Source organism: Elgaria multicarinata, chromosome 4, assembly GCF_023053635.1.
Source record: "Elgaria multicarinata webbii isolate HBS135686 ecotype San Diego chromosome 4, rElgMul1.1.pri, whole genome shotgun sequence".
Classification (NCBI taxonomy): domain Eukaryota; kingdom Metazoa; phylum Chordata; class Lepidosauria; order Squamata; family Anguidae; genus Elgaria; species Elgaria multicarinata.
Window position 1 is genome coordinate 81,811,190 of NC_086174.1, and position 21,298 is coordinate 81,832,487.

General features: G+C 43.2%; 1 protein-coding gene across 1 annotated transcript in view; it reads left to right on the plus strand.

Annotated features, from left to right (window-relative positions):
• The window catches only part of STX7 (syntaxin 7), a 34,237-nt gene extending 20,623 nt beyond the window's left edge, over positions 1 to 13,614 (plus strand). Inside the window, exons 5-10 of the mRNA XM_063124669.1 lie at positions 333 to 470; positions 2,050 to 2,102; positions 3,614 to 3,704; positions 5,585 to 5,657; positions 7,690 to 7,772; positions 11,879 to 13,614. Of these exons, the coding sequence (XP_062980739.1) occupies positions 333 to 470; positions 2,050 to 2,102; positions 3,614 to 3,704; positions 5,585 to 5,657; positions 7,690 to 7,772; positions 11,879 to 11,977 (537 nt within the window). The 3' untranslated portion in view covers positions 11,978 to 13,614. The remainder of the gene's footprint in view (positions 1 to 332; positions 471 to 2,049; positions 2,103 to 3,613; positions 3,705 to 5,584; positions 5,658 to 7,689; positions 7,773 to 11,878) is intronic.
• Positions 13,615 to 21,298: the final 7,684 nt, after the last annotated feature.

A 21,298-nucleotide genomic window follows, 5' to 3' on the forward strand; every position in this document is an offset into this window, starting at 1 on the left:
TTCCTACATCGGGTTTAAAGTCATAGTGATTGGATTTATTGCAAGGATTCGTACTTCCCTGTGTATTTTGGAAAGGGCAGAGATTATTCCAACATTCAGTTTAAACTTAGTCCACAAATCTCAGCACAACCGCTCAGTAGAAGCTGATGCTAAATTCATTGTCAATTGCTACTTCTCTCAGATTTCTCGCCTTTATGCAAGGCGTCAGGGGCCAGTGTCGGGTAGAGCCTGGAGCATTGTGTGTGACTGTTTAATTAGATGTTCCGCCATGGTGTCCATTATACCGTCCCCAATATAGATGCAACAAGTTTCTCCCCCTTCTTGCCTTTCAGCGTCAAAGAAAAATACAGAAGGACCGACTTGTGAATGAGTTCACTACGTCACTTACAAACTTCCAGCGGGTCCAAAGACAAGCTGCTGAGAAAGAGAGAGAATTTGTAGCAAGAGTGCGAGCCAGCTCTAGGGTATCGGTAAGTTTAGATTGAACTGCAGTTTAACCTATTAATAATGCTAATGATGATAATGGAGGATGTTTGTCTGACAGCACCCGTAGCGCCAAAACTTCAAAACCTAGACACCTCAAACTTGGCATACATACTAAGAAGACCCTAAGGGTGTGGAACTCAGAGTTATTGGGTCTAAAAAACATATTAATTATTTTAATTGATTTAATTGTGTGTCTGTGTTTAGGAGGCTATGTACCATGGGAGGGGCCATGCCTTGGGGTGGGTCCAAGACATGGCTGGACATGTGTGGCAGATCAAGTAAACCTTTCATATTTACATCATCTTACCCCTGCTGCTCTTTTGAGAAATTCTATCATCAAATGCCTCCAAGAAATTCTAGAATTTAAAATGAGATCCCAATGCCTAATGCTACCCAGTTTGAGAAGTGGCAAAGGTACCTGACTCTGTTTAGAAGCCTGATTTAAGAATGATGTTAGGTGTTTCATATTTGATGTTTGAATTTGTACTAATACTTTGCAGTAAAAATACCCCCAAACAAAATCCCACAAATGTTCTTAAGAAAAGAATTCTGCATCACCATATCAAGAGTGAAGTATTGAGCTTACTCATAGATGGTATCTGGTTTTAAAAGAAATCTGACTATATACACAGTAGACAGGTAATCAGTAGTTGCCAACATACTGACAATATACTTTGAGAGAATTTCTGAACCAGGGCTTATGCCACACATGGATGGAGCAGGTACAATGTGTCCAACTCTGATGGCTGTGTAACTTCGCTTGAAGGCTTTGCTGCACCAGCCTAGGGGCTATCCCAACCCATGTGAAGCTGGGTGTTTGCTAGTAAAAAGTAATGGATGAATTATGATGAAGTACAGCATTTCTGTACTCTGGTGGGTTCCCCCCACTTTGGGTATCAGAGTGTTGATTGTTGCTAGCTAAATACAAGCAGCCCAATGTCCAGTATTGTAATTTCTTTCTCTAACCTAGAAGAATACATTTTGCTTGCAGTTACATACATTGCCTCCTACTGCCAAGATATAACTCAGGGGCTGTCTACATGCAGTTAGACGAGGCAGGCACAGGTTCGCAGCCACCGCTGGGCTTCCCTGCGATGCTGCATTCTGAAAAAGTTGGGGATTTACCCCAACTTTTTCAAAGAGAGTGATGTCAACATGGAGTTTCCGCCATGTAACGTCGCTCCACAGTCAGTCCAGGACCAACCCGGGGATGGAGCCTGGTGGAAGGCAACCAGTGATTGGTTGATTTCCACCAGGAAGTGTGTGGGGATGGCTCCAGGACCTGGATGGCATCCCAGAAAACCTTGCACTCTCTCCTCGGCATCGCGATTACCTGCCGCTACCCTGGGAGAGGGAAACCGCAGGATTGAGGAGGGAGGCAGTGCCAACGTGGCGCTATGAAGACAGCCCCTCAAAAACAAAATGAGGCTGATCCAACTTTCCCATTTGTTTCCACCCACCTGATTTATTGTGGAATGCTGCTGTTGAACAGTGTCGTGGTTTTTGATAGCCAATGGCCAAAAGAAATGTTGCAAGTTGTTTTTCCATCTTGTAACTTTACAGGGTGGTGGCCCAGAGGAAAGCTACAGAGAAGGGACGCTCGTGTCCTGGGACAGGTAAGAAATGCTATAAACCGGGACATTTATTGAACATAAAAATGGGTGAAAACACGGTCTGTTTTATATTGCGATATGTTCTTGAAACACTAACAAGTAGGCAACAGAACATTGTAAAGCTTAAGTGTGATGTAACAAAATGTGATGCGTTGATTGCTAAAGCATGACATTTTGGGATTTTTAACTTCTTCCCCACTCATCTCTGTTGCTCTGAAAACCAAAATGCCAAAGCAAGGAAAACATGGTTGCAGCTCCAAACCACTTTCTCTACAGCACTTTGACTGAATTTAGTGGGATTGTGCATATAGAACACTAAAAATGTTTGCAGTATGTTTTTTTAAAAAAAAAAAAAAAATAACCCACCCAATCTGTGTAGTTTACAGCCATTACTAAAGTGGGTTACATTAAAAAAAAATCAGTTGACATCTAGTAAACAAAAATCAGCCTAAAATGTTAAGACCCATGTCTGAAACAAATTAAATCCAACATCAGTTAAAAATCCAGAGGGCATTTTAGGAAGCTGGTTAAAACCTTATTTTAGAAAGCTTTTAGAAAAGTCTGGGCATATACAGGCTTCATTGAAACAGAAAATAATAATTCTGTAGCTGTTGTACAAGCTAATAGCTGCTCCATGGAGAAAATCCAGAGCTTAGCTACAATGGCAAATCTCAGCAGATGGAAGCACTCACGTAACGAAAGGACAACCTATCATTGGATGTGTCTATACCAGTTTAGGATTTTAAATATTGAAACTGACACCTTGACTTGTGCCTGAAAGCTAAGTGCAGTTACCAAGCCTTGATTCATACATTCAGGTAGAAATACCATGTTGGAGGAACACCGTGCAAAAAGTGTCTTTTATGAACCGAGTGTTCTGTGTTGAGCCCTGGATCGTGCGGATCTTGCCTCTAGAAATGGAAGAGAAATTGTGCAACCGCTCATCCTCCACACTATTTTAGCCTCCTCCTGGGTGACAGTGCAATTGTATGCATGTTTACTCAGAAGTAAGTCTCACTGGGTTCAAGGGTGCTTTTTCCCACTGTGTTCAAAAGAGCTTATTCCCAGGTAAATGAGCATAGGATTGCAGTCTGAATGCATGAACTAAGATGAAGAGGCAGATCCCTGCATTTTAAAGTTTCCTGTGGGTGCATTTTTAGCCAGAAAAAAAGTTCTATAATTCCCAGCATTTCCTGGCTGGAGAATTCTGGGATTTGAAGGACATTTTTTTCTGGCAAAACATGCATAAGATGGCATCCTAACTTTCTTTAAGGGGAAGCCCCTATGACCCCTCCCCTTGCAGTTAGATTTTTAAAATATTGTCCTACTGCCTCCATGAGCAAGTATGGCTATGAAAAGGGTTGTATTGACTAGTTTCTCACCTTGGGGTTGTAAATCTGATATTACAGTAGATCTAGCTTTAAGGGAGTGAAGATGTTTTGATGTCTTTGCATGTAAAGCATTGTGATATATAAATAATCTGCTTGGGCACCCTGTCTGTGCTTAATTTAAAGCCAACCTCAGACACAGATACAAGATGAAGAAATCACCGAAGATGACCTTCGTCTTATTGAGGAGAGGGAGTCTGCTATCAGGCAGCTTGAGGTGAGCATTGGCCAATGTGGGAGACACAATGAGATTAAGAGCAGATTTTTTTCTGTCCTCAATTTGACCATATATCGAAATATTCTTGTCTTGGTGGTGCTTATTGCCCTTAAGTTGTGGGTTTCCACAAAAGTTGTTCATTAACCTGTAAAGCTCCTTTGGGACAATAGGGGGCACTGTCCCTTCTCCCAACATTTGTAAGATGCTGCTTCGCTTATTGGGTTCCCAGTGCTCCTTGTGTCATGGAGTTTGTGACATATGTAGGCCACAAGTTACATACTGAAAGATTTCTTGTCCTTATCACTTTGCTTCATCCCAGCCTTTTGTTCTCCCTTTACATTTTTCTTTGTCTTCTTTGATGAAAACTCTCCAAAGGCTGGAATTTCAATAATTCCACAGAAACCTCAATAGGAATATGATTATCAGAAGCTTCTCCCCTCCCTGCCGGCCAGATTTTGTACCATCCAGAGCAACAATAACTACATATATTTCAGAAATTCAAGGTTCCAATCTAGAATTTCTCTCTTTTTAGTGGTTAAAGTTAATGAAAAATCTTAATTTACTGGTTTGCTAAATGGCACAGGCCAGCTCCACTTTGGTCCAGTAGATTTTATTGGATTTTATTTGGCCCTATAGATTTTGTTGGTTTTATTTGGGGAGGGGCTGTAGCTTAGTGGTAGAGGCCCTGCTTTGCATGCAGAAGGTTCCACGTTCGATCCTCGGCATCTCCAGATAGGGCAGGAAATACTGCTGCCTGAAACCCTGGGGAGTCATTGCTGCCAGTCAGTGTTGGAATACAGGGCTAGATGGACCTATAGTTTCTATGTTCTTATGAAACCTTTTTTTCGTATTAGAATTAAGAGGCTGGATGGTATATGAAATAGGGGACTAAGCCATGCAGGACTGAACACTTGGGACTGTCAATGACCCTATGCTTAACTCTTCTCTGTTTTGCTTCGGTTATTCCTTAACTAATTAAAATCTCTCTCTCTCTCTTTCTTTCTTTCTTTCTTTCTTTCTTTGTCCTGCTGGCTCATAAGCACATCTCATCCAATTTTCTTTGTTAGAAGTAGTATGATGACTTATAAAAATAATGTGTTTCTGCTTGTTTCTCTTTCAAATGGTTTTGTAACTAAGGGCCTTGCTAGACGAGCCCTTAGCGCGCTTTGAGGCCCGGTTTCCCTGCTGTGCGTCCAGATGACGCACAGGGGAATCCGGGGTCAAGGCGCACTGAAGCCTCCCTTAGCGCGCCATAAGCGAAGTCGCTTATGGCGCGCCTTTTCCGCAGCCCCGGCCTAGCAAGGTCCGTGGCTTTTTGCGGCTACTCGCTTACTCGCGAGTAGCCAGGAAAAACCACGGACTGGGCACAGCGCTCATATGAGCGCTGTGCCCATCGGGCCGGGGGGGGGGATCCCGGGGGGACATGGGGGGGAAGGCCGGACCGGCAGGAGAGGGGGAGGGCGGAGGGCGACACGGGAGACGGGGACGGGGAGGGAGGGCGGGGAAAGAGTGGGCAGGGGGCTTAATTAAAAAAATGGTGGGGGGCTTAATTAAAAAAAAACCTTACCTTCTCCGGAGTCTTCGGGCTGCACGTGGCCCCTTTAACCAAAAAGAAAATGGCCGACGCTGCAGGGCTTCCGTAGTCCCTGCACGTCGGCCGTCTAGGAGGCGGGGCGGCACGCGCTAAAGTTAGCGCGCCGTCCCCCCGCCTCCATGCCGGCTTATCTGGCAGGGTCTAGCAAGGCCCTAAGTCATCTCTTTCCCATTGAGCCCATCTCTTTCTTTCCTTCCTTCTTGCTATCCAAACTGTTGATAATGTACAACTGCAATTATATTATGCACTGCGGAGGGTTGTATTAAAACACATTTCTTTGTTACAGTCAGACATTCTGGACATTAATGAAATATTTAAAGATCTGGGGATGATGATTCATGAACAAGGAGATGTAATAGGTAAGCAGAATTCGTGTTTTGCAAGAGCTTTTTGCAAACTTTTTTTTAAAATCATATTTCAGCACAATAGTTGCCTTGCATTAACCTGAATAAATCTTGCAGCAATTTGAGGAAAAATAGAATTAGCTACTTCGCAGCAATTAAGTAAAATGAAATTTGGCTTGCCAAGAATCTGGATATTCCTATTCACTTTCTAGATGTTATCAATTGATATACAGCTGTCTTGAGTTTTAGACTCAAAGAGATATGAAATGAAATATGTGTTAGAGTGCTCTCCGTTTTATGGTTTAAAAGTATGTTTTCAAACTAAGGCGATAGCTAGACCTAAGGTTTATCCCTGGATCGTCCAGGGGTCAAACCTGTTCATCTAGGTGATACACAGGGGATCCAGTCCTCAAGCAGGGGTGAACCCTGGATGATCCCAGGATCTAGCTGTGGCCTTTGTTCTTGTAGTGCAACATGTTAGATTGTTCATGACAACTTTTCAAATTCCAATGGAACTGAACATTAGAAGAAGTAACAGAGTGCATAGGGAAAAGTATTTTAAAATAAATATTTTATAATCACATCCATGATGTTCAGGAAGATGACGGCTCAGTTCAGGCAACACGTTTCTCAACAGTGGTTTTAAAACTCCACAATGGTGTTTTTACACCACTGTTGAGAAACGTATTGTCTGGCGGGAAAGCTCCATGCAGCGGTGGAGTTTTTTTTTAAAACACTCCATGTATAATATCCACGATGTGCAGAGGAGAATTCCTGCATAACTGTTGTGTTGCGTGTTGCATGGCGGGCTCTGTGGAGTTTTCCATTGCATTGAGTTGACTTTTCCCGCTGGTTACAGAATTCCCTGGCAAGAGCAGCGAAAAGAGTGAGTGTCACTCTAGGACAGCGGTCCCCAACCTTTTTGGCACCAGGGACCGGTTTCGTGGAAGACAATTTTTCCACGGACCGGGGCTTGAGGGGGATGGTTTTGGGAAGCCCCCCCCCGCCCCCCACTCCAGCATCCTGGCTTCGCTTCGGCTGGGTGGGCGCCCAGCCAAAGTGAAGCCATGATGCTGGGGCGGGCAGGTGGCTTCGGAATAGCGTGCCCGGAAGTCACTCTCCCAGAGCGGCTTCCAGCCAGGCGCGCTGTTCTGAAGCTGCCCGCCTGGCTTCGCTTCGGCTGGGCAGGCGAGATGGCGCCCTGCGCCCAGGTATGCTAGGGTGAGGGGGTGAAAGCAGCTCACCTGCGTGGCCCGCTTCCTAACAGGCCACAGACCAGTACCAGTCCGTGGCCCGGGGGTTGGGGGTTGGGGACCTCTGCTCTAGGAGAGCCGCCGGGATTGGTTTTTTTCTTGCAGCAATAGCTGATGTTATACCATCAGGAGGACCAGGGGAGGAGAGAAGGTGGTGGAACTGTCAGTCAAACATCATGATGGATTTTACTCAACTCCACGGTAGCCCACAGTCACATAATGGTGAAGTTAGAACATGTACCCCCTAAAAACTGAGCCATTGAGTGCAGTTTTCACACTTTGTTGACTAACATGTTGTCTGAACTGAGACAATGTGTCCCATTTTTTTAAAAAAATAGTTAGTGTGCATTTTTGTGTTCAGGGGTCACCACAGTGCACTTACTGCAATAACGTTTGTCCAGATACAGTATGATTTCCCAAGTTGGTTACGATTATAATTTGAGGAAGGACTTCCATTTGCCTTCTTGGGGTAGAGGGGAAGCAAGATCTCAAATCACAAACACATTTACTTCAATGTGTAACTATTGTAGTGACATCAGAACATTGTGTGGAGGGTGTGTGGAATTACGCATTTTCAGCAGCAGCCCTGTGTTCTTTGTAACTTGTGGTTTTGCTCTATTTATTTAACCTATTCCCAAGTAAGTGTGCTTGGGATTATCCCTTGAGTCATTTCTGTGTCATGGTTGCAGAACAGGGCCAAACATGTAAGGTCCCAGAGCATTAGCAATCCTTGTTACTGAGGATTGTATTCTGGAATTTTTATAACGTTTTTCTTCTTCTTCTTCTTCCCAAAGATAGCATAGAAGCCAATGTAGAAACGACTGAAGTCCATGTTCAGCAAGCAAATCAGCAGTTGTCTAGAGCAGCAGAGTACCAGGTAAATGTGATCACAAGCAACAAAGATTATGTTGGGAAGTTTCCATCCATTGTATTAAGAAGTGAATTTTTTACAGTTTGGATTTACTCGAAGGCCAGAAATGTGAGGCTCTTGGGACTCACCTCACACACACTTTAGTCCATCTTTTGATGGTTGTTTTTATTTCAATACAAAATCTATATCCTGCTTTTATAAGAGAAAAAGGCTGGACCAACTTACAAAATTGCAGTCACATTTGAAATCAAATGAAACGTCTCAGTTGCAATAAGAGAAACAGCAGCTGAAAAAGCAGCCCTCGGAGACTTTTCAAGCACAACTAGATGGCAGCCGAAATGCCAGCACTGAAGGCAGCAAGAAGATCTCAGGAGACCAGGGGGAGGCGGGAGGACAACACTTCCAAAGGTGGGGCACTGAAAGCACTGAAGGTCCTCTCTCTAGTCACCAGCTGCTTTGCCAGAGAAGGGCCTCTGATGCAGGTCTGAGAAAGCAGGTAGGCTTGTATGACAGACGGTCATTCCGATGCTCTGGGGCCAGGCCATTTAGGGCTTGCACACCCGCAGCCATCAGAGGTTCTGCAAGATAACACATTCATTGCAGGCAGTCCTCTCAATGGCCTCACCTCCACATTTTGGACCAGCCAGAGTTAGTCTTCAAAGGCAGCCCCATGCATACTGCACTACAGCAATCTAACTTTGCCATGACCAGAAAATGGATAACTGTAGCGAGAACATTGGTGTGCCAGCTTCAACTTTCCTTGGCTGGCAAAATTTGTACAATGTGCTCTGATGTCATGTGGGCTTCCAAAGATGAGGCTGGATCCAAAAGCATCCCCAAGCTGTCAGCCTCTTAGTTTAGGAGGAGAGCAGCCTCATCCAGAACAAACTCAGGACTCACTCTCTGTCGGGAGTGTAACTCCTATCACCAACAGGACCTCTGTCTTGTCTGGATTGATCATCAGTTAGCACTAGCCAATGACAGGCTATCCTACCATTTGGGGAAGAAAAGAGGAAGTAGAGCTTGGGATCATCTGAACACCGATGACACCTCAGTGGATGTCTCCAAACCTCAAATTCTTGGGTGACCCATCAATCCCATCCAGCAGTAGTTTCACATGGATTAAATAGAATGGGGGATACGTGGAAGCTGGAGAATGTGATGCCCTAAGTGTTAGGGGGCAGCACTAGAACTCTCAGCATCACCTTCTGAAGCCAACCCTCCAGGTAGAGTGGAACTACTGAGGCACAGAGCCTTGACTTAATTTGGAAAATCACTCCGGAAATTTACAATGATAGATGGTTGCTTGGTAGTAACATAGCATTGCTTAATGCTTATTTAATGCAAAACTAGTTGATCTCCACCCAATGTGTCTTCTTGCCAAAATAATCAGCCTAGCCTGAAAGGGCTCACCTACTGTGCCCAGTTTCTGATGCACTTCAAAAGCCTTGAGTCGGTGTTGTTTGCTTAATTACCCCAGCTGATATCACAACTTGCCATCTCTTGTCTCATTTGCGAAAGGAGAAAGGTGTTGCCGTATTCAATAAATGAGTAAATGTCTTTGTCCCAGGTGGGAGTAAACTAGAATCTTCTGTCTACTGTAGCCTTTCCCAAACTTGGTGCCCTCCAGATATGTTGGAATACAGCTCCCATCATTCCCAGCCAGCATGGCCAATAGGAGTTGTGGTCCAATGCATCTGAAAGACACCAGACTGGAGAAGGCTGGTCTAATTCATTGGCTTTATGTTGTGCGTGAACTAGTATTGCTGAAATTAAGCTTTTGCTTGCTTGATTGCAATTAGAAGTTCCAGAGACCAAGAAGTTCTGGTTCACTTTTAAGCATCATCCATCTATTGGGTTGGATCCCACCCACTTTACAGTGGTGAAATGCCAACATTCCTTGAGCCTAATGCTAATGCCACTGACTTGAATAGGGCTACTGTCATGACCTAAATAGGCACACTTACCTAGTTCCATTTGACCTGAAGGACCTTTACTGTATGTATTATTAAGACCCAAATGCTCAGTGCGTGGAGTACAAATATTGCTTGGCTGTCTTATGGTCAGTGGTGAAAATATTTGTGCCATAGTAATGGCCATGAACTATTTAATAAGTTGGATCGACAGGAAAGGTGATGGTTTTAACTAGCAGACTACTCCATCACATGTATTATACTTATGAAACTGACATTAGCAAAATGTGAATGTCGTGTTTCCTTCTGATTTCCCATTACTGAGATTATTCCATTACGGAGGGGCAAAATGAGTAATGTGGGATTTAAATACAGCTTTAAGTGCCGTAAACTTGGGTAGGTTCTCCATCTGTTAGCAGACTTTCAAAGCAAATTATTAAGTGTCTTTCACCTTTTCTGCCTCTCCTGCAAATCTGAATGTGTTCCTCTAAACTGTTATCATAAAAAGCCAACTGTGATTTGAACTAACTTGCATATTGCTCTAGCTCTCAAATGAACATGTGATCCATCTCAATCTGTTGAGTTGGCATGTGGAGCCAAGGTCTCCTTGCCTCGGAGGCTGATGTTTTGGTGCCTGCTGAGCAGCACCGTCTCTGTGCCACATGCCTACTCCCTCTTCCTCCTTGGCCTCTTCACCAAAGCAGTTTGCATCATCTCCTGCCCCAGCACTGGGAGGAGCTGGCTTCCAGACAAGCAGCAATAGGGAATACTGTCAGGGCATGAATCTCCTTGCATACAAAGGGCACAATTCCCTGCAACTGCCACCACTTACCTTCAACCTGGAGCCCCCTGAGTTTGAGTCCTAGGGCATGTCTGCACCAGGGTTGGGGAGGGGGACGATCTCGCAATATGCTGATCGCGAGATCCTCCCCCTCGGTCCACATGGGCTGCGCAACGTCCTGGGCATCGTGCCCGTCGTGGCGGCCATTTTTTTTTACGAACAAGAGCGGGAGCGCACTCACGCTCCAGCAAAAATTAAAACATAAAAAAAGACCCGCTCCCGTCCCCATCCCCAATGGGCACAGAGTGCCTGAAGAGCTCCATGCCTGTTACCCAGCTCCTCACGAGGAGCCAGGATGAAACCAGGAGAGGCTTCTGCAGTCTCGGGATGATCCTGAGAATGCGGGAGAAATTGGGCTAAAAGCCATCTGGGTTATCCCGGGGAAATGGAGGCCACCAGGCCTCCACCAGGATCCCCTGCCACCAGGATCCCTTGTGCATCATTTGGATGCACAGGGATGATCCCTGGATGATCCCCTGGATCAGGCATGGTGTAGACATACCCTTGGTCAAGGTATAGCAGATGTCACTCCTGATGAGTGTGGTGGTATTCTGCAAAGAGCAATAGAAATTGACTGTGCGTACAGGCTACAGTAGCAGCATCAAGCCTCTTGTTGAAAGGACACGTGCTTGAAAGGACATGGGTGAAATGAAAACTAGTCTTTGGTCAGTGGAAGTTGGTGGCTTCGATTTTGGTGGGGCTGTAAATCCATTTTGGGTTTCAATCAGAACCAGCCAGAACTCTAAAGGAGCTACCCTAGCCCTAAAATGGTTTCAGCATTGTGTAAAGCTCCTTTAGTCTTTTGGCTGGTTCTGACTGAAACCCAGAATGGATTCATACCCCCACCCCACCCCCAAAAAATATTGGAGCCACCAACCTCTACTGTCTGTGGTGGTTCTATAGAAGCTCTTTCACACTCAGTGAGGTAGACTTGGTCTCTGACAAGTAACAGATGAGATGGGAAAAACTGGTTCAAGGCTACATCCAGTTCAGACTACAGCAGAGGTAGACAAGTTGTAGACTACAAGTCTCATAATCCTTGATCATTGGCCATGTTGGCTGGGGCTTCTGGGAGTTGTAGTCCAAAACAACTGGAGGGCATCAGTTTGCCTACCCTTGGATTACAGGTAAGGGCTCACATATTTGAACACTCTTACATACAGTAATCCCTGTGTTTGGAAAGCTAGCATGTTGTGGAAATAACTCTTCTAACAACATCTTTTTTTCTACCTAGACAGTATTTGTATCACATGGAAGCAATTCCTGCCTGAATTCTGAAACATACAAATGCAGGTTTCCTGTACCTGCTTGTGGGAACTAAGCTCACTAACCATCTCCTCTTTTCTGCTTCTCTGCAGCGCAAGTCCCGTAAGAAGATCTGTATCCTCATTCTTATCCTTGCTGTGGGAGCAACTGTCCTTGGCCTAATCATATGGGGCGCATCAAAATCATCATGATGTGTGAAAGGATGCAGGAGGGTTTCCAGACATGTCTCATCGTGAAAGCTGTTCAGTAAATGATGCGTCCATCTTTGCCACTTCTGCTTTCTCACAAAATGCATTTTTAATCCAAGAGTGCTTTTTTCCTTCAGCTTGCGTAGGTAGGATTAATTTGAATTTACTGCCGCGAAGTAACTTGCCAAGACATAAGCCAGGTGTAGGCAACTTCTTTATAGGGTGCCTCCTTTTCTTCTTTTTACCTCCAGGCCAAGTTACACTGGCTATTGGGGACAAGGCTCGCATGCCTGCTGTAGCACAGGAATGTCTTGCTGATCAAGCGGGCCAAGCTTTAGTACACAAATGTGGAGTCTTACAAGCTGCACCCCTTGAAGGCCTTGGAGAGGGACTTGTGAGAGGACTGCAAATTCCCAAATTCCAATTTAGTCTTTCCACAGCTTAATATGGGAAGCTTAATTTACTGGAACGGATCACTTTCAGAGACGGTTCCTCTCTCTGTGGCTTGGTTCTAAATGAAATGCTACGTTGCTTCTCATTTTTGAGATGCCCTACATACTGTCCCATTGATTCATTCCATAGACTGAGTAAAGTGGATAGATCCTTCTACAAATCTCTGCATAAGTCAAATCTAATAGTCGGATTACTAAAGGTTGAAGTCTCGTTCTGTCGTAATCTTTTCAAAACCTTTGGATTAATTCTGTGGTTTCTCTTTTACTTAAGAACTATATCTTTCTCTTTGTATTTTGATATTAAAAATAACAACCGATACTGGGTATCAGCAAAGTTAGCAAAGCCTCTTCTAGCAAGAACGGTTTGATCATGTAGACAGTGTGTGTTTATGTGTGCCTTTAATGATAAGCCTTTGGGACACATTTAAGATTAGCTAAAATTTGCACCTTAATTTATGCATTCATTCAATATTTGTAGTTTAAAGTATATAGGCAGAATAAATATGTATAGTTGATTAACTGCAAATTTGGCTCTCAAATCTTCTCTCATCTGAACGTCCAATAATATACACATACGTAACTGGAAAGCTCTTTTTGTTAGGTCTCGGGGAACAGCTAGATGAGAAAGTGGAAGATTCATGATCAGATTAGGTCATGGAACTGAATACCTGTGGGTTCCTCTATGTGTTCCCACACAGGGCTGCCATGGCAACTCAGGATGGAGAAAGCTGCTCATATTGGGAATACATCACCAGAGGGAGAATCAACACCCCTGCTGTTCTGTGATCTATGATGGGGAGGGTGCCTCTGCATTTACCCTTTTAAAACACACACCTGGAGATCTAATTGTGGGTCTCATCTAGTTTGGCCCTCAGATTTTGCATAAGGTAGTAATCAGCAAAAATTCTCAATTTACTTCTACATGAATTCCAATGTGTCCTCCTATATGAGCCAATATGAAAAGCAAGCCCTTTATTTGGTTTTTGGCAAATCCTCTTTCCTTTAGTGTCGAAGGACTTGGGTCCTGAACAGCATTTTGAAAGATTTGACTTCCAAATAGTTAAATTCAGCTTAATTTTCTGAAGTCCTTAGATTTTTAAAAACTGCTATTTTGGGTCCCATTTTGAGGTAACATACATTTGAAAAGTAACATGATGTTATTTGCCATCTAATCAATTTTGCTTTTTTTTTTTTAAAGACATTGGGCTTATTAAAATGTACTGTATAAATGTTATTTGTCTTATACATTTTTTGTACAGCCATTTGATAGAGAAGCAGTGTTTACATGATAAGCTCTTGAGACTTGTGATTTGGGGGGAGAACTATACAAGCTAAAACTTGGATTTCACTATCTAAATAAAGGTAATTTTGAAAGTGAATTTTTTGCAGGTTGTCCTGTGCTGTTTATCTGCCGCTGTCGTATATAACTAATCGGTTGAAAGTTTAGAATTTTAAAAGGGACTAATCTTAAACGGAAGAATAATCCAGTCGAAAGAATGCACAGATTGCAATCCTCCACCCTGTGAGCTCAATGTGAAGCTGCTGCTGCTGCTCTTTCAAGTGTGAGACTGCCCCAATCATAGTTAAGGTCTTCGCATCCCATTTCTTCATGCATCCAGGTCATCATAAAATCATAGAATAGTAGAATTGGAAAGGGCCTATAAGGCCATAGAGTCCAACCCCCTGCTCATTGCAGGAATCCACCTACAGCATACTTGACAGATGGCTGTCCAGATGCCTACTGAAGGCTTCTAGTGTGTGAGAGCCCATGACCTCCCTAGGTAATTGGTTCCATTGTCGTACTGCTCTAAGAGTCAGGAAGTTTTTCATGATGTCCAGCCGAAATATGGTTTCCTGTAACTTGAGCCTATTATTCTGTGTCTTGCACTCTTGGATGATCGAGAAGAGATCCTGGCCCTCCTCTTTGTGACAACCTTTCAAGTAATTGAAGAGTGCTATCATGTCGCCCCTCAATCTTCTCCAGGCTAAATATGCCTGGCTCAGCCAATGTAGACCCAGGTATGGAAGAAATTGGTGGCAGGGGATTTTAACTAGGGCCCTACAAAAACTGCTCCACAATTTTGCCCTTCAGGCACCCAGGTGGCAAGATTAGAACTTTAGCTTATATCAGACATAGCAACAGGATGAACTTCTTTTCCATACATGGCCCAAAGAAAATTACCCTACACTACAGTTGCTGCCAAACCACGAAATACACATCTTATCCACTGTGGCACCATTTTTTCCTGGTAAATATTGGACTTTGGTGGGCCTGTTAGGTTGCATGGATCCCAATGATTATCGGCTGTGGGGCGGTATATAAATGTAATAAAAATAAATGCGACGGAGCCTGCTTCAGTTGGAACCCCCCCCCCCCCCCGGGGCTAACTGCCATCTTCACCCTGTGGGGAAGAAGATGCGAGGAAGACTGGATCAGGCAGGGACCATCAGAGCCTGCTTCAGTTGGACCCACCACCCACAGGGCTAACATGTTCACCTTGTGGGGAAGAAGGAGCTGTTGGTTTGCCCTTCTATTGGGAGATGAGAGGACGGAGCAGGGCCTTCCCACCAGCCTAAACAGTCTCCTTAATTTCTTTTTATTTTCTCCCTCTTCCCTCCCCATCTACTTTTCCTTGTGTGTCATGTCTTTTTTTAGAATGTAAGTCTGAGGGTAGGGACTGTCTTCTTTATTGATACATTGTAAGCCGCTCCGAGAGCCTTTTGGCTGGGGTGCAGGATAAAAATACTCTAAATAAATAAAAATAAATAAAACAAATCACTGGCTCCACCAGCTATCTTACTGAAGCTTTTGTCATTAGAACCAATGTGGTGTAATGGTTAGAGTATGGACTGGGAAGACCAGGCTTGAAATGTCCATTCATCTGTGAAACCTTGGGCCAGTGACTACCTCTCAGCCTAACTTGCCTCACAAGGTTATTGTGAGGATGAATTTGGAATGGGCAGGGAGTATTCTGCCTTGTTGCGCTCTTTGCAGAAAATGTAGGATAGAAAAGAAATGTCATAATATCTGAAATAGGAAGGTCACCTGAGCAGTTGGCCAGAGCTCTATGTGTTCACTTAATGAATTCAACCAAATTCAGGCTATAGTTCATGATAGCCCATTTCATTATGACAATGATCTCTCTATACCCACAGTGGCCCACATGTTTTGGCTGCCCACAGGGCTATAACACACCCATTGGTGAGGGGTGTGTGTGCATTTCTCCAGTACTATGGATATTCAATTGCAATTCTGCTTGTAGTTCACAGCCTAAGAGCAATGGTTAGTGGAACTAGGCACCACCAGTCTGTAAGCAACCTTGTATAGATTCCCAGAGGGGAAGAGGAACCAAAAGAACATTTAATCCAGCCCATTGTCCTGCCCACCCCCACCCCCGCCAAGTTAGCCAGTGTTATTCAGGGCAAGCACATTTCAGAAAAGGTGCCACAACAAAGTGCTCCAGATAGCTTGAGCAAATGAGCTAATCTGGGCATGATGGATGAGTGGGGTGAGGGGTGGGAACAGGAACGGTTCTTTGTGGTTGTTAGTCAATCTGAATTCAATTCTTTCTTAATCCTTACTCTGATTATCAGCGTGTTCTGAAGGTAAGCAAAATGCTCACCATGTTACTGCCAAGATAAATTGGAAGATGGGAGAGGGATGCTCATCTCTGATATTCTAATCACACTCTGGTTGTGGCATTGACTATGGCCAGAGGAAGAGGACAAAGAAACCCTACAATCATGGGGAGGGGAGGAATCCTCATCTCAATAGGCTGGAACTGAGGCTTTGCATTGGAAGCTGTTCATAAATTTAACCACTTCTAACTTCCATGCAGTGAGATATTTTTGTTCCCACAGTGGCATTGGGGAAAGTGTTGTGGAATTTTGCACCTTCATCTTTCTTTTTCATGTGCAAGCCAAATTTATTAATGGCCAGTTTGTAGCCACAATTTCTTGTACTAATAATATTTCCTTTCAGCCTCTCTCCCAGTTTTTGAGAGCATGTCCGATGTTCTTGTTGCCTGGATTTAAAATAAAAACAACATTTGCCAAAGGTAACTGGATAGACAAACACTTGGTCCTTTGCTGAACTGCACAAGTTTTGGGTTTGCCATTACAGGGTCCCGCTCTCTACAATCAATATTCCTTTCCCTACATATGGAAAAGTGACCTAAGCAGAAAGGGAGTCATGCATTCCGCTCAGTTCTCTCAGTGACCTGTGCAATTCAAGGAGAACTGTTGTCAGGATGATGCATCGTAACATGTACTGGAGGCTTGTTAAGTCTCCTGGTATCGTCATTATTGCGTCTTCCCAGGGGTGATGTTGTTTGCACACCTTTCATCCCTCTCAAAAAGGAATATTGTTTTTTCCCATTGTCTGTTTATGTAGATCTTCCCCCACAGTAGGGAAAGTAGAAAGGAATGAAAACTGCATTAAGGGGATGTGGCTCTTCATACATCTTGTGCTCTTGTAAGCTTTCTATTCCAGATCTCCTTACTCTAAATCTGACACTAGGCACTTAGAATTAAAATGTAGCTTCCAACAAGCCTTTATTTTCTTCTGTCCTAATATCTTCATTTTTAATTCCTAATGCAAGGGAGGCCATCAAATGTGCTGTGACTTTTTTGTTACTTCTAAATAGTTTCTCAGTGTTTTCCTTTCCTTTGCATGTACGTGACTAGAGGATATCAAAATTGCCTCTCATCTCCAGACTGTTCTGGCTTCTGTTTCAGTGCCAGCTTCATTAGTAGGCGAGACCTGTTTTGACTAGTTTTGAGTTTGTGTTCTACATATTTTGGGTTTAAAGGATTTTTTTTTTTTAAAAAAAAGGCACCATTTAATTTGTTTAGTAAGAGGTAAACCTCACACATTGCAATTGAGCTCGAGAGGAATTTGTACCAATTTGCTTTAGATATTTAAACCAAATCTAAAACACCTGGGCCTTAACATCAGAATGTGGGATGGGATATTATTTAGTGTGAAATAAAAGATGGACTGAGAAATATTTATTTTCTATATTTGACTCTGTAAAAAAAAAAGAAAGAAAGCATTAACTTTGTAAAAAGTTTCTGGGTAAGCTATAGCCTCAAGAAACCTCCATTAGTAAATTCTTTCATGCTTGCTTGGAGACACTTTTCAGGTGAGTTTTTAGATAAAGTTATGATGCTTAAAGTTATTGATTTGTTTTAAGGGAAGCCGGAGCATCACTTGCACTTGATGTCCCAAAGCAGCCTTCATCAACCTTGTGTCCTCCAGATGTAGTGGACTACAGCTCCTATCATCTCTAGGCAGGATGACTGATAGCTGATGATGGGTGTTGTAGCCCCGGACATCTAAAGGGCAACAGGCAAGAAAAGGCTGCCCTAAAAATACAGGTTGCAATCCAAGTGTGCAGGAAAGAACCTTATATGTAGCTGATGCATCTTTTGGCCTTTTAGGCAAGCTATTTTTTATTTATTTATTTTTTCAAAAGTGGGATATGGAGTGTGTTTGTACTGTAATGGTAACTACTGAAGCAAGAACATTTCAAAGAGAACTGCATGTGTAAACCTCACTTGTGCATACACAAAACTTCCTTGGGTTGTGGCTGGGGTGAAGTTAGGATAAAGATCGAAAGACAAGCCCAGGCTGCTCCTCTTTGTGGTACATTGCCAGTCAAATCGCAATATGTGAGCTGACCCAAAAGAAACACACGTCAAGATGACGCTAAGCAAGGAATGCTTCCCATCACAGCCATCAACAAAGTATGTAGAAGTAGTGCAACATCTGTGTTCAGTGCACAGCAGAGGGTAGGACTTGGAACACATCCACAGAGGAATAAGCTGTCTAGCTAAATGGTGGATGCTTCTTCCCTGGAGGTCTGCAGAGTTTCATGGTCAAAAAGGCATCTATTATGGACATTGTAGGGATGTGATGGCAAATGGCTAGCCTAGAAAGTCAAATTTTATGAACTGCTGATCTGATCAGGATTGCAGCTCTGACCTACTCCAGATCTACATATATACCCCAATTTTAGGTCTTGGTTCTCACCAGAGATGTGGGATATTTCTCCTTACCTACAGCCATGAGCTAATCCTATGTGTCTGTATGGTTAAGTATTTACACCTTACATTTAACACATTCTACTACTACTGATTGGAGTTGCCATCTTAGCCTGAACCACTAATTTGCTTACATTGGACTGCCGAGTCTATGTAGAATGGGGTGGATTCTTTGGGCATCTAACAATAGGAAAGTTGGGCACCATTGGCGACCAGGAAATTTACTCCATTTGTACCATGCGTGGTTAGTGGGGGGGGGGGGAGGGAATGGAACACTGGTTTTAAGAGAAATCAGAGCATGTAGTACACATGATGCCCTAAAGGTGCCAATATCTATCAATATGTGCACTAAAGAGCCACACCTGTAAATCACAAGTATTATAACCACTACTCTTCCTTGATCACAGTAGTAGGGAAAAGTCTGTGAACCCCTTAGGACTGTCACATATTTCCAACCTAAAATGATATTAGAACTTAATCTAACCCCATAATCCCAAGATAAAGAACAATAAATAATCTGATTAAACAAACGGCACACAAACATGCTGATTTTTCAATGTTTATTTATCCATGACTAATTCAACATTCAATATCCATGTGCTTAAAAGTATGTGAGCCTTTAGATTCAGTACCTGGTAATGCGCTCTTGAGCAGGAATGACTTCAAGTAAGCATTTCCTGTAATTGTTGGCCAGTCTCTCACATAAGTTTTGACCAATTTGGGGCCATTCCTCCTTACAGAACTGCTTCAGCTTGGTGGTATTTGAAGTCTTCCTTGCATGAACAGGTCACTTTAGGTCCTGCCACAACGTTTTGAATGGGTCGACTAGGTCATTCTAAAATAAAGCAGCCCAAACCATAACCTTCCCATCACCATGTCTGATGGTTTGGATTAGGTTCTTATGTTTGAACGAAGTGTTTCTTTTTCATCAACCATAATGTTTCTCATTGAGGCCAAAAAGTTCTACTACCATTGACTCGTCTGTCCAGAGAACATTGTTCTAGAAGCCTTGGGGATCATCTATGTAATCTTCAGCAAATTTTAGATGTTCTTTTTAGAGACAGTGGTTTCCTCCCGGCTATCCACCCATGAACACCATGGTTGTTCCATCTTTTTTTGAACATTGAGTCATGAATACTCACATTAGGCAAGGGGAGAGTGGCTTGTAGATCCTTTTACTCTGGGGTTCTTTTTGACTTCCAGGATGATGCACTGTTTTGTACTTAGATAAATTTTGGTAGCACAACCGCTCCTGGGTAGAGTGTCTGTGTTCTTGAGCCTTCTCCATTTGTAAACTATCTGTCTGACAGTGGATTGGTGGAACCCCAAATCCTAAAAATGGTTTTGTAACCCTTTCTAGACTGAAGAGCAGCAGAGATGTCTTTTGATTGTGGCATGATTTGTTGCCAAGCAACCACACATTGAAGACCAAACTCACAATGTTTCTGATCCTTTTATAGGGTGGGGCCACCCAAACTTACCCAGGAAGATCTGCCTAATTACTTAAACACCTATTTCTAATTATTCCCTTTAATTGAGCTGATGCATCCAGGAGTTCATATACTTTTGCACATACCTGAACTCTTAACTACTCATTGTTTGCATAATTTATTCATCATTTTCATTCACAAGACACAGAATTAGTTAGTATAAACCCTACAGCATTTTTAGAAAAGGACTACTTTGGATTCACGAAGGCTATCATGGTAAAGCTATGGAATTTCCATAATTATTATTAGGGTTCACAAACTTTTTCTCACCACGGTATGTATGATAAAGGCTGCAAACCTATGCACTATTACATGTGAGTAAGACCCATTGAGCTCAGTGGGACACTTTTGAGTTAGCAGGTATAGGATTAGACTGTAAATAAACCATACATTTTGCTTGCATGTGCACACAGTAAGAAAAGTGGGGCATTTCTGAACAAGAGCATGGTGTGGTTATTCTATTCTTTGTTATTCTATTATTTTTCCTTCATTCAGCTTGCTCTTACACTTCATGTGCCCTTAAAGGCTAATTCGTGTGTGTGTGTGTGTGTTCACATGTTAAAGCACACTTGAGGAGGTCACAGGCTTGTAGGAGCTAGCCCTGCATGCTGATGCAGCCCTCCAGTCACACACCCCTCCGGCTACACCTTTGTTGAGCATGTAGTTCCCAGGTATGGCAGCCGTGGGACACCATTCACACACACTTTGAAACTCTGTTGCATCAATGTTCTATTCAAAACTAACAAACCATCTCTGGCCTAAACTGGACATTATATGGCAGATGCTATAACACTCCCCCATTTTTTATGTGGGAGGAGCCACGTAACCCTTTCCTAACTGACTGGTTTTCCATGCAAATTTAATTCCCTGCCTCAGCTGGTGATCACAATCTCTTTTTATTTAAATACAAGCAAACCCCCCCCCCCCAAAAAAACCCACCATGACGGCAGGCTGTTCCATACACCTGTCATTGACAGGGCCGGATCATAGCTGTGATGATCCTGGGGCTAGCAAACTGTGGTGGGCACCCTACTCTGCTCCCAGTACTGAACTCATGCATGACATTTGTGCATGTACACACACAAAGGAAACTAGGTTATGTACAACAACAATGCAAAAGCATTTTTACTACATATTTTAGTGGCAATCATTCCACACTTTCCAGGAAACAAAAGACTAATATCGCATCCATTGTAGAGAACTCAATACAAACACACACTAACCCTTTGACAGCATAGAGACATACAGATCCATAGAAACTCTTGCATGCACAACCTCATTTAAGAAAGGGCCCGAGATTGAGAGCATTTCTACACCAGGGAACATCTCACAACTTT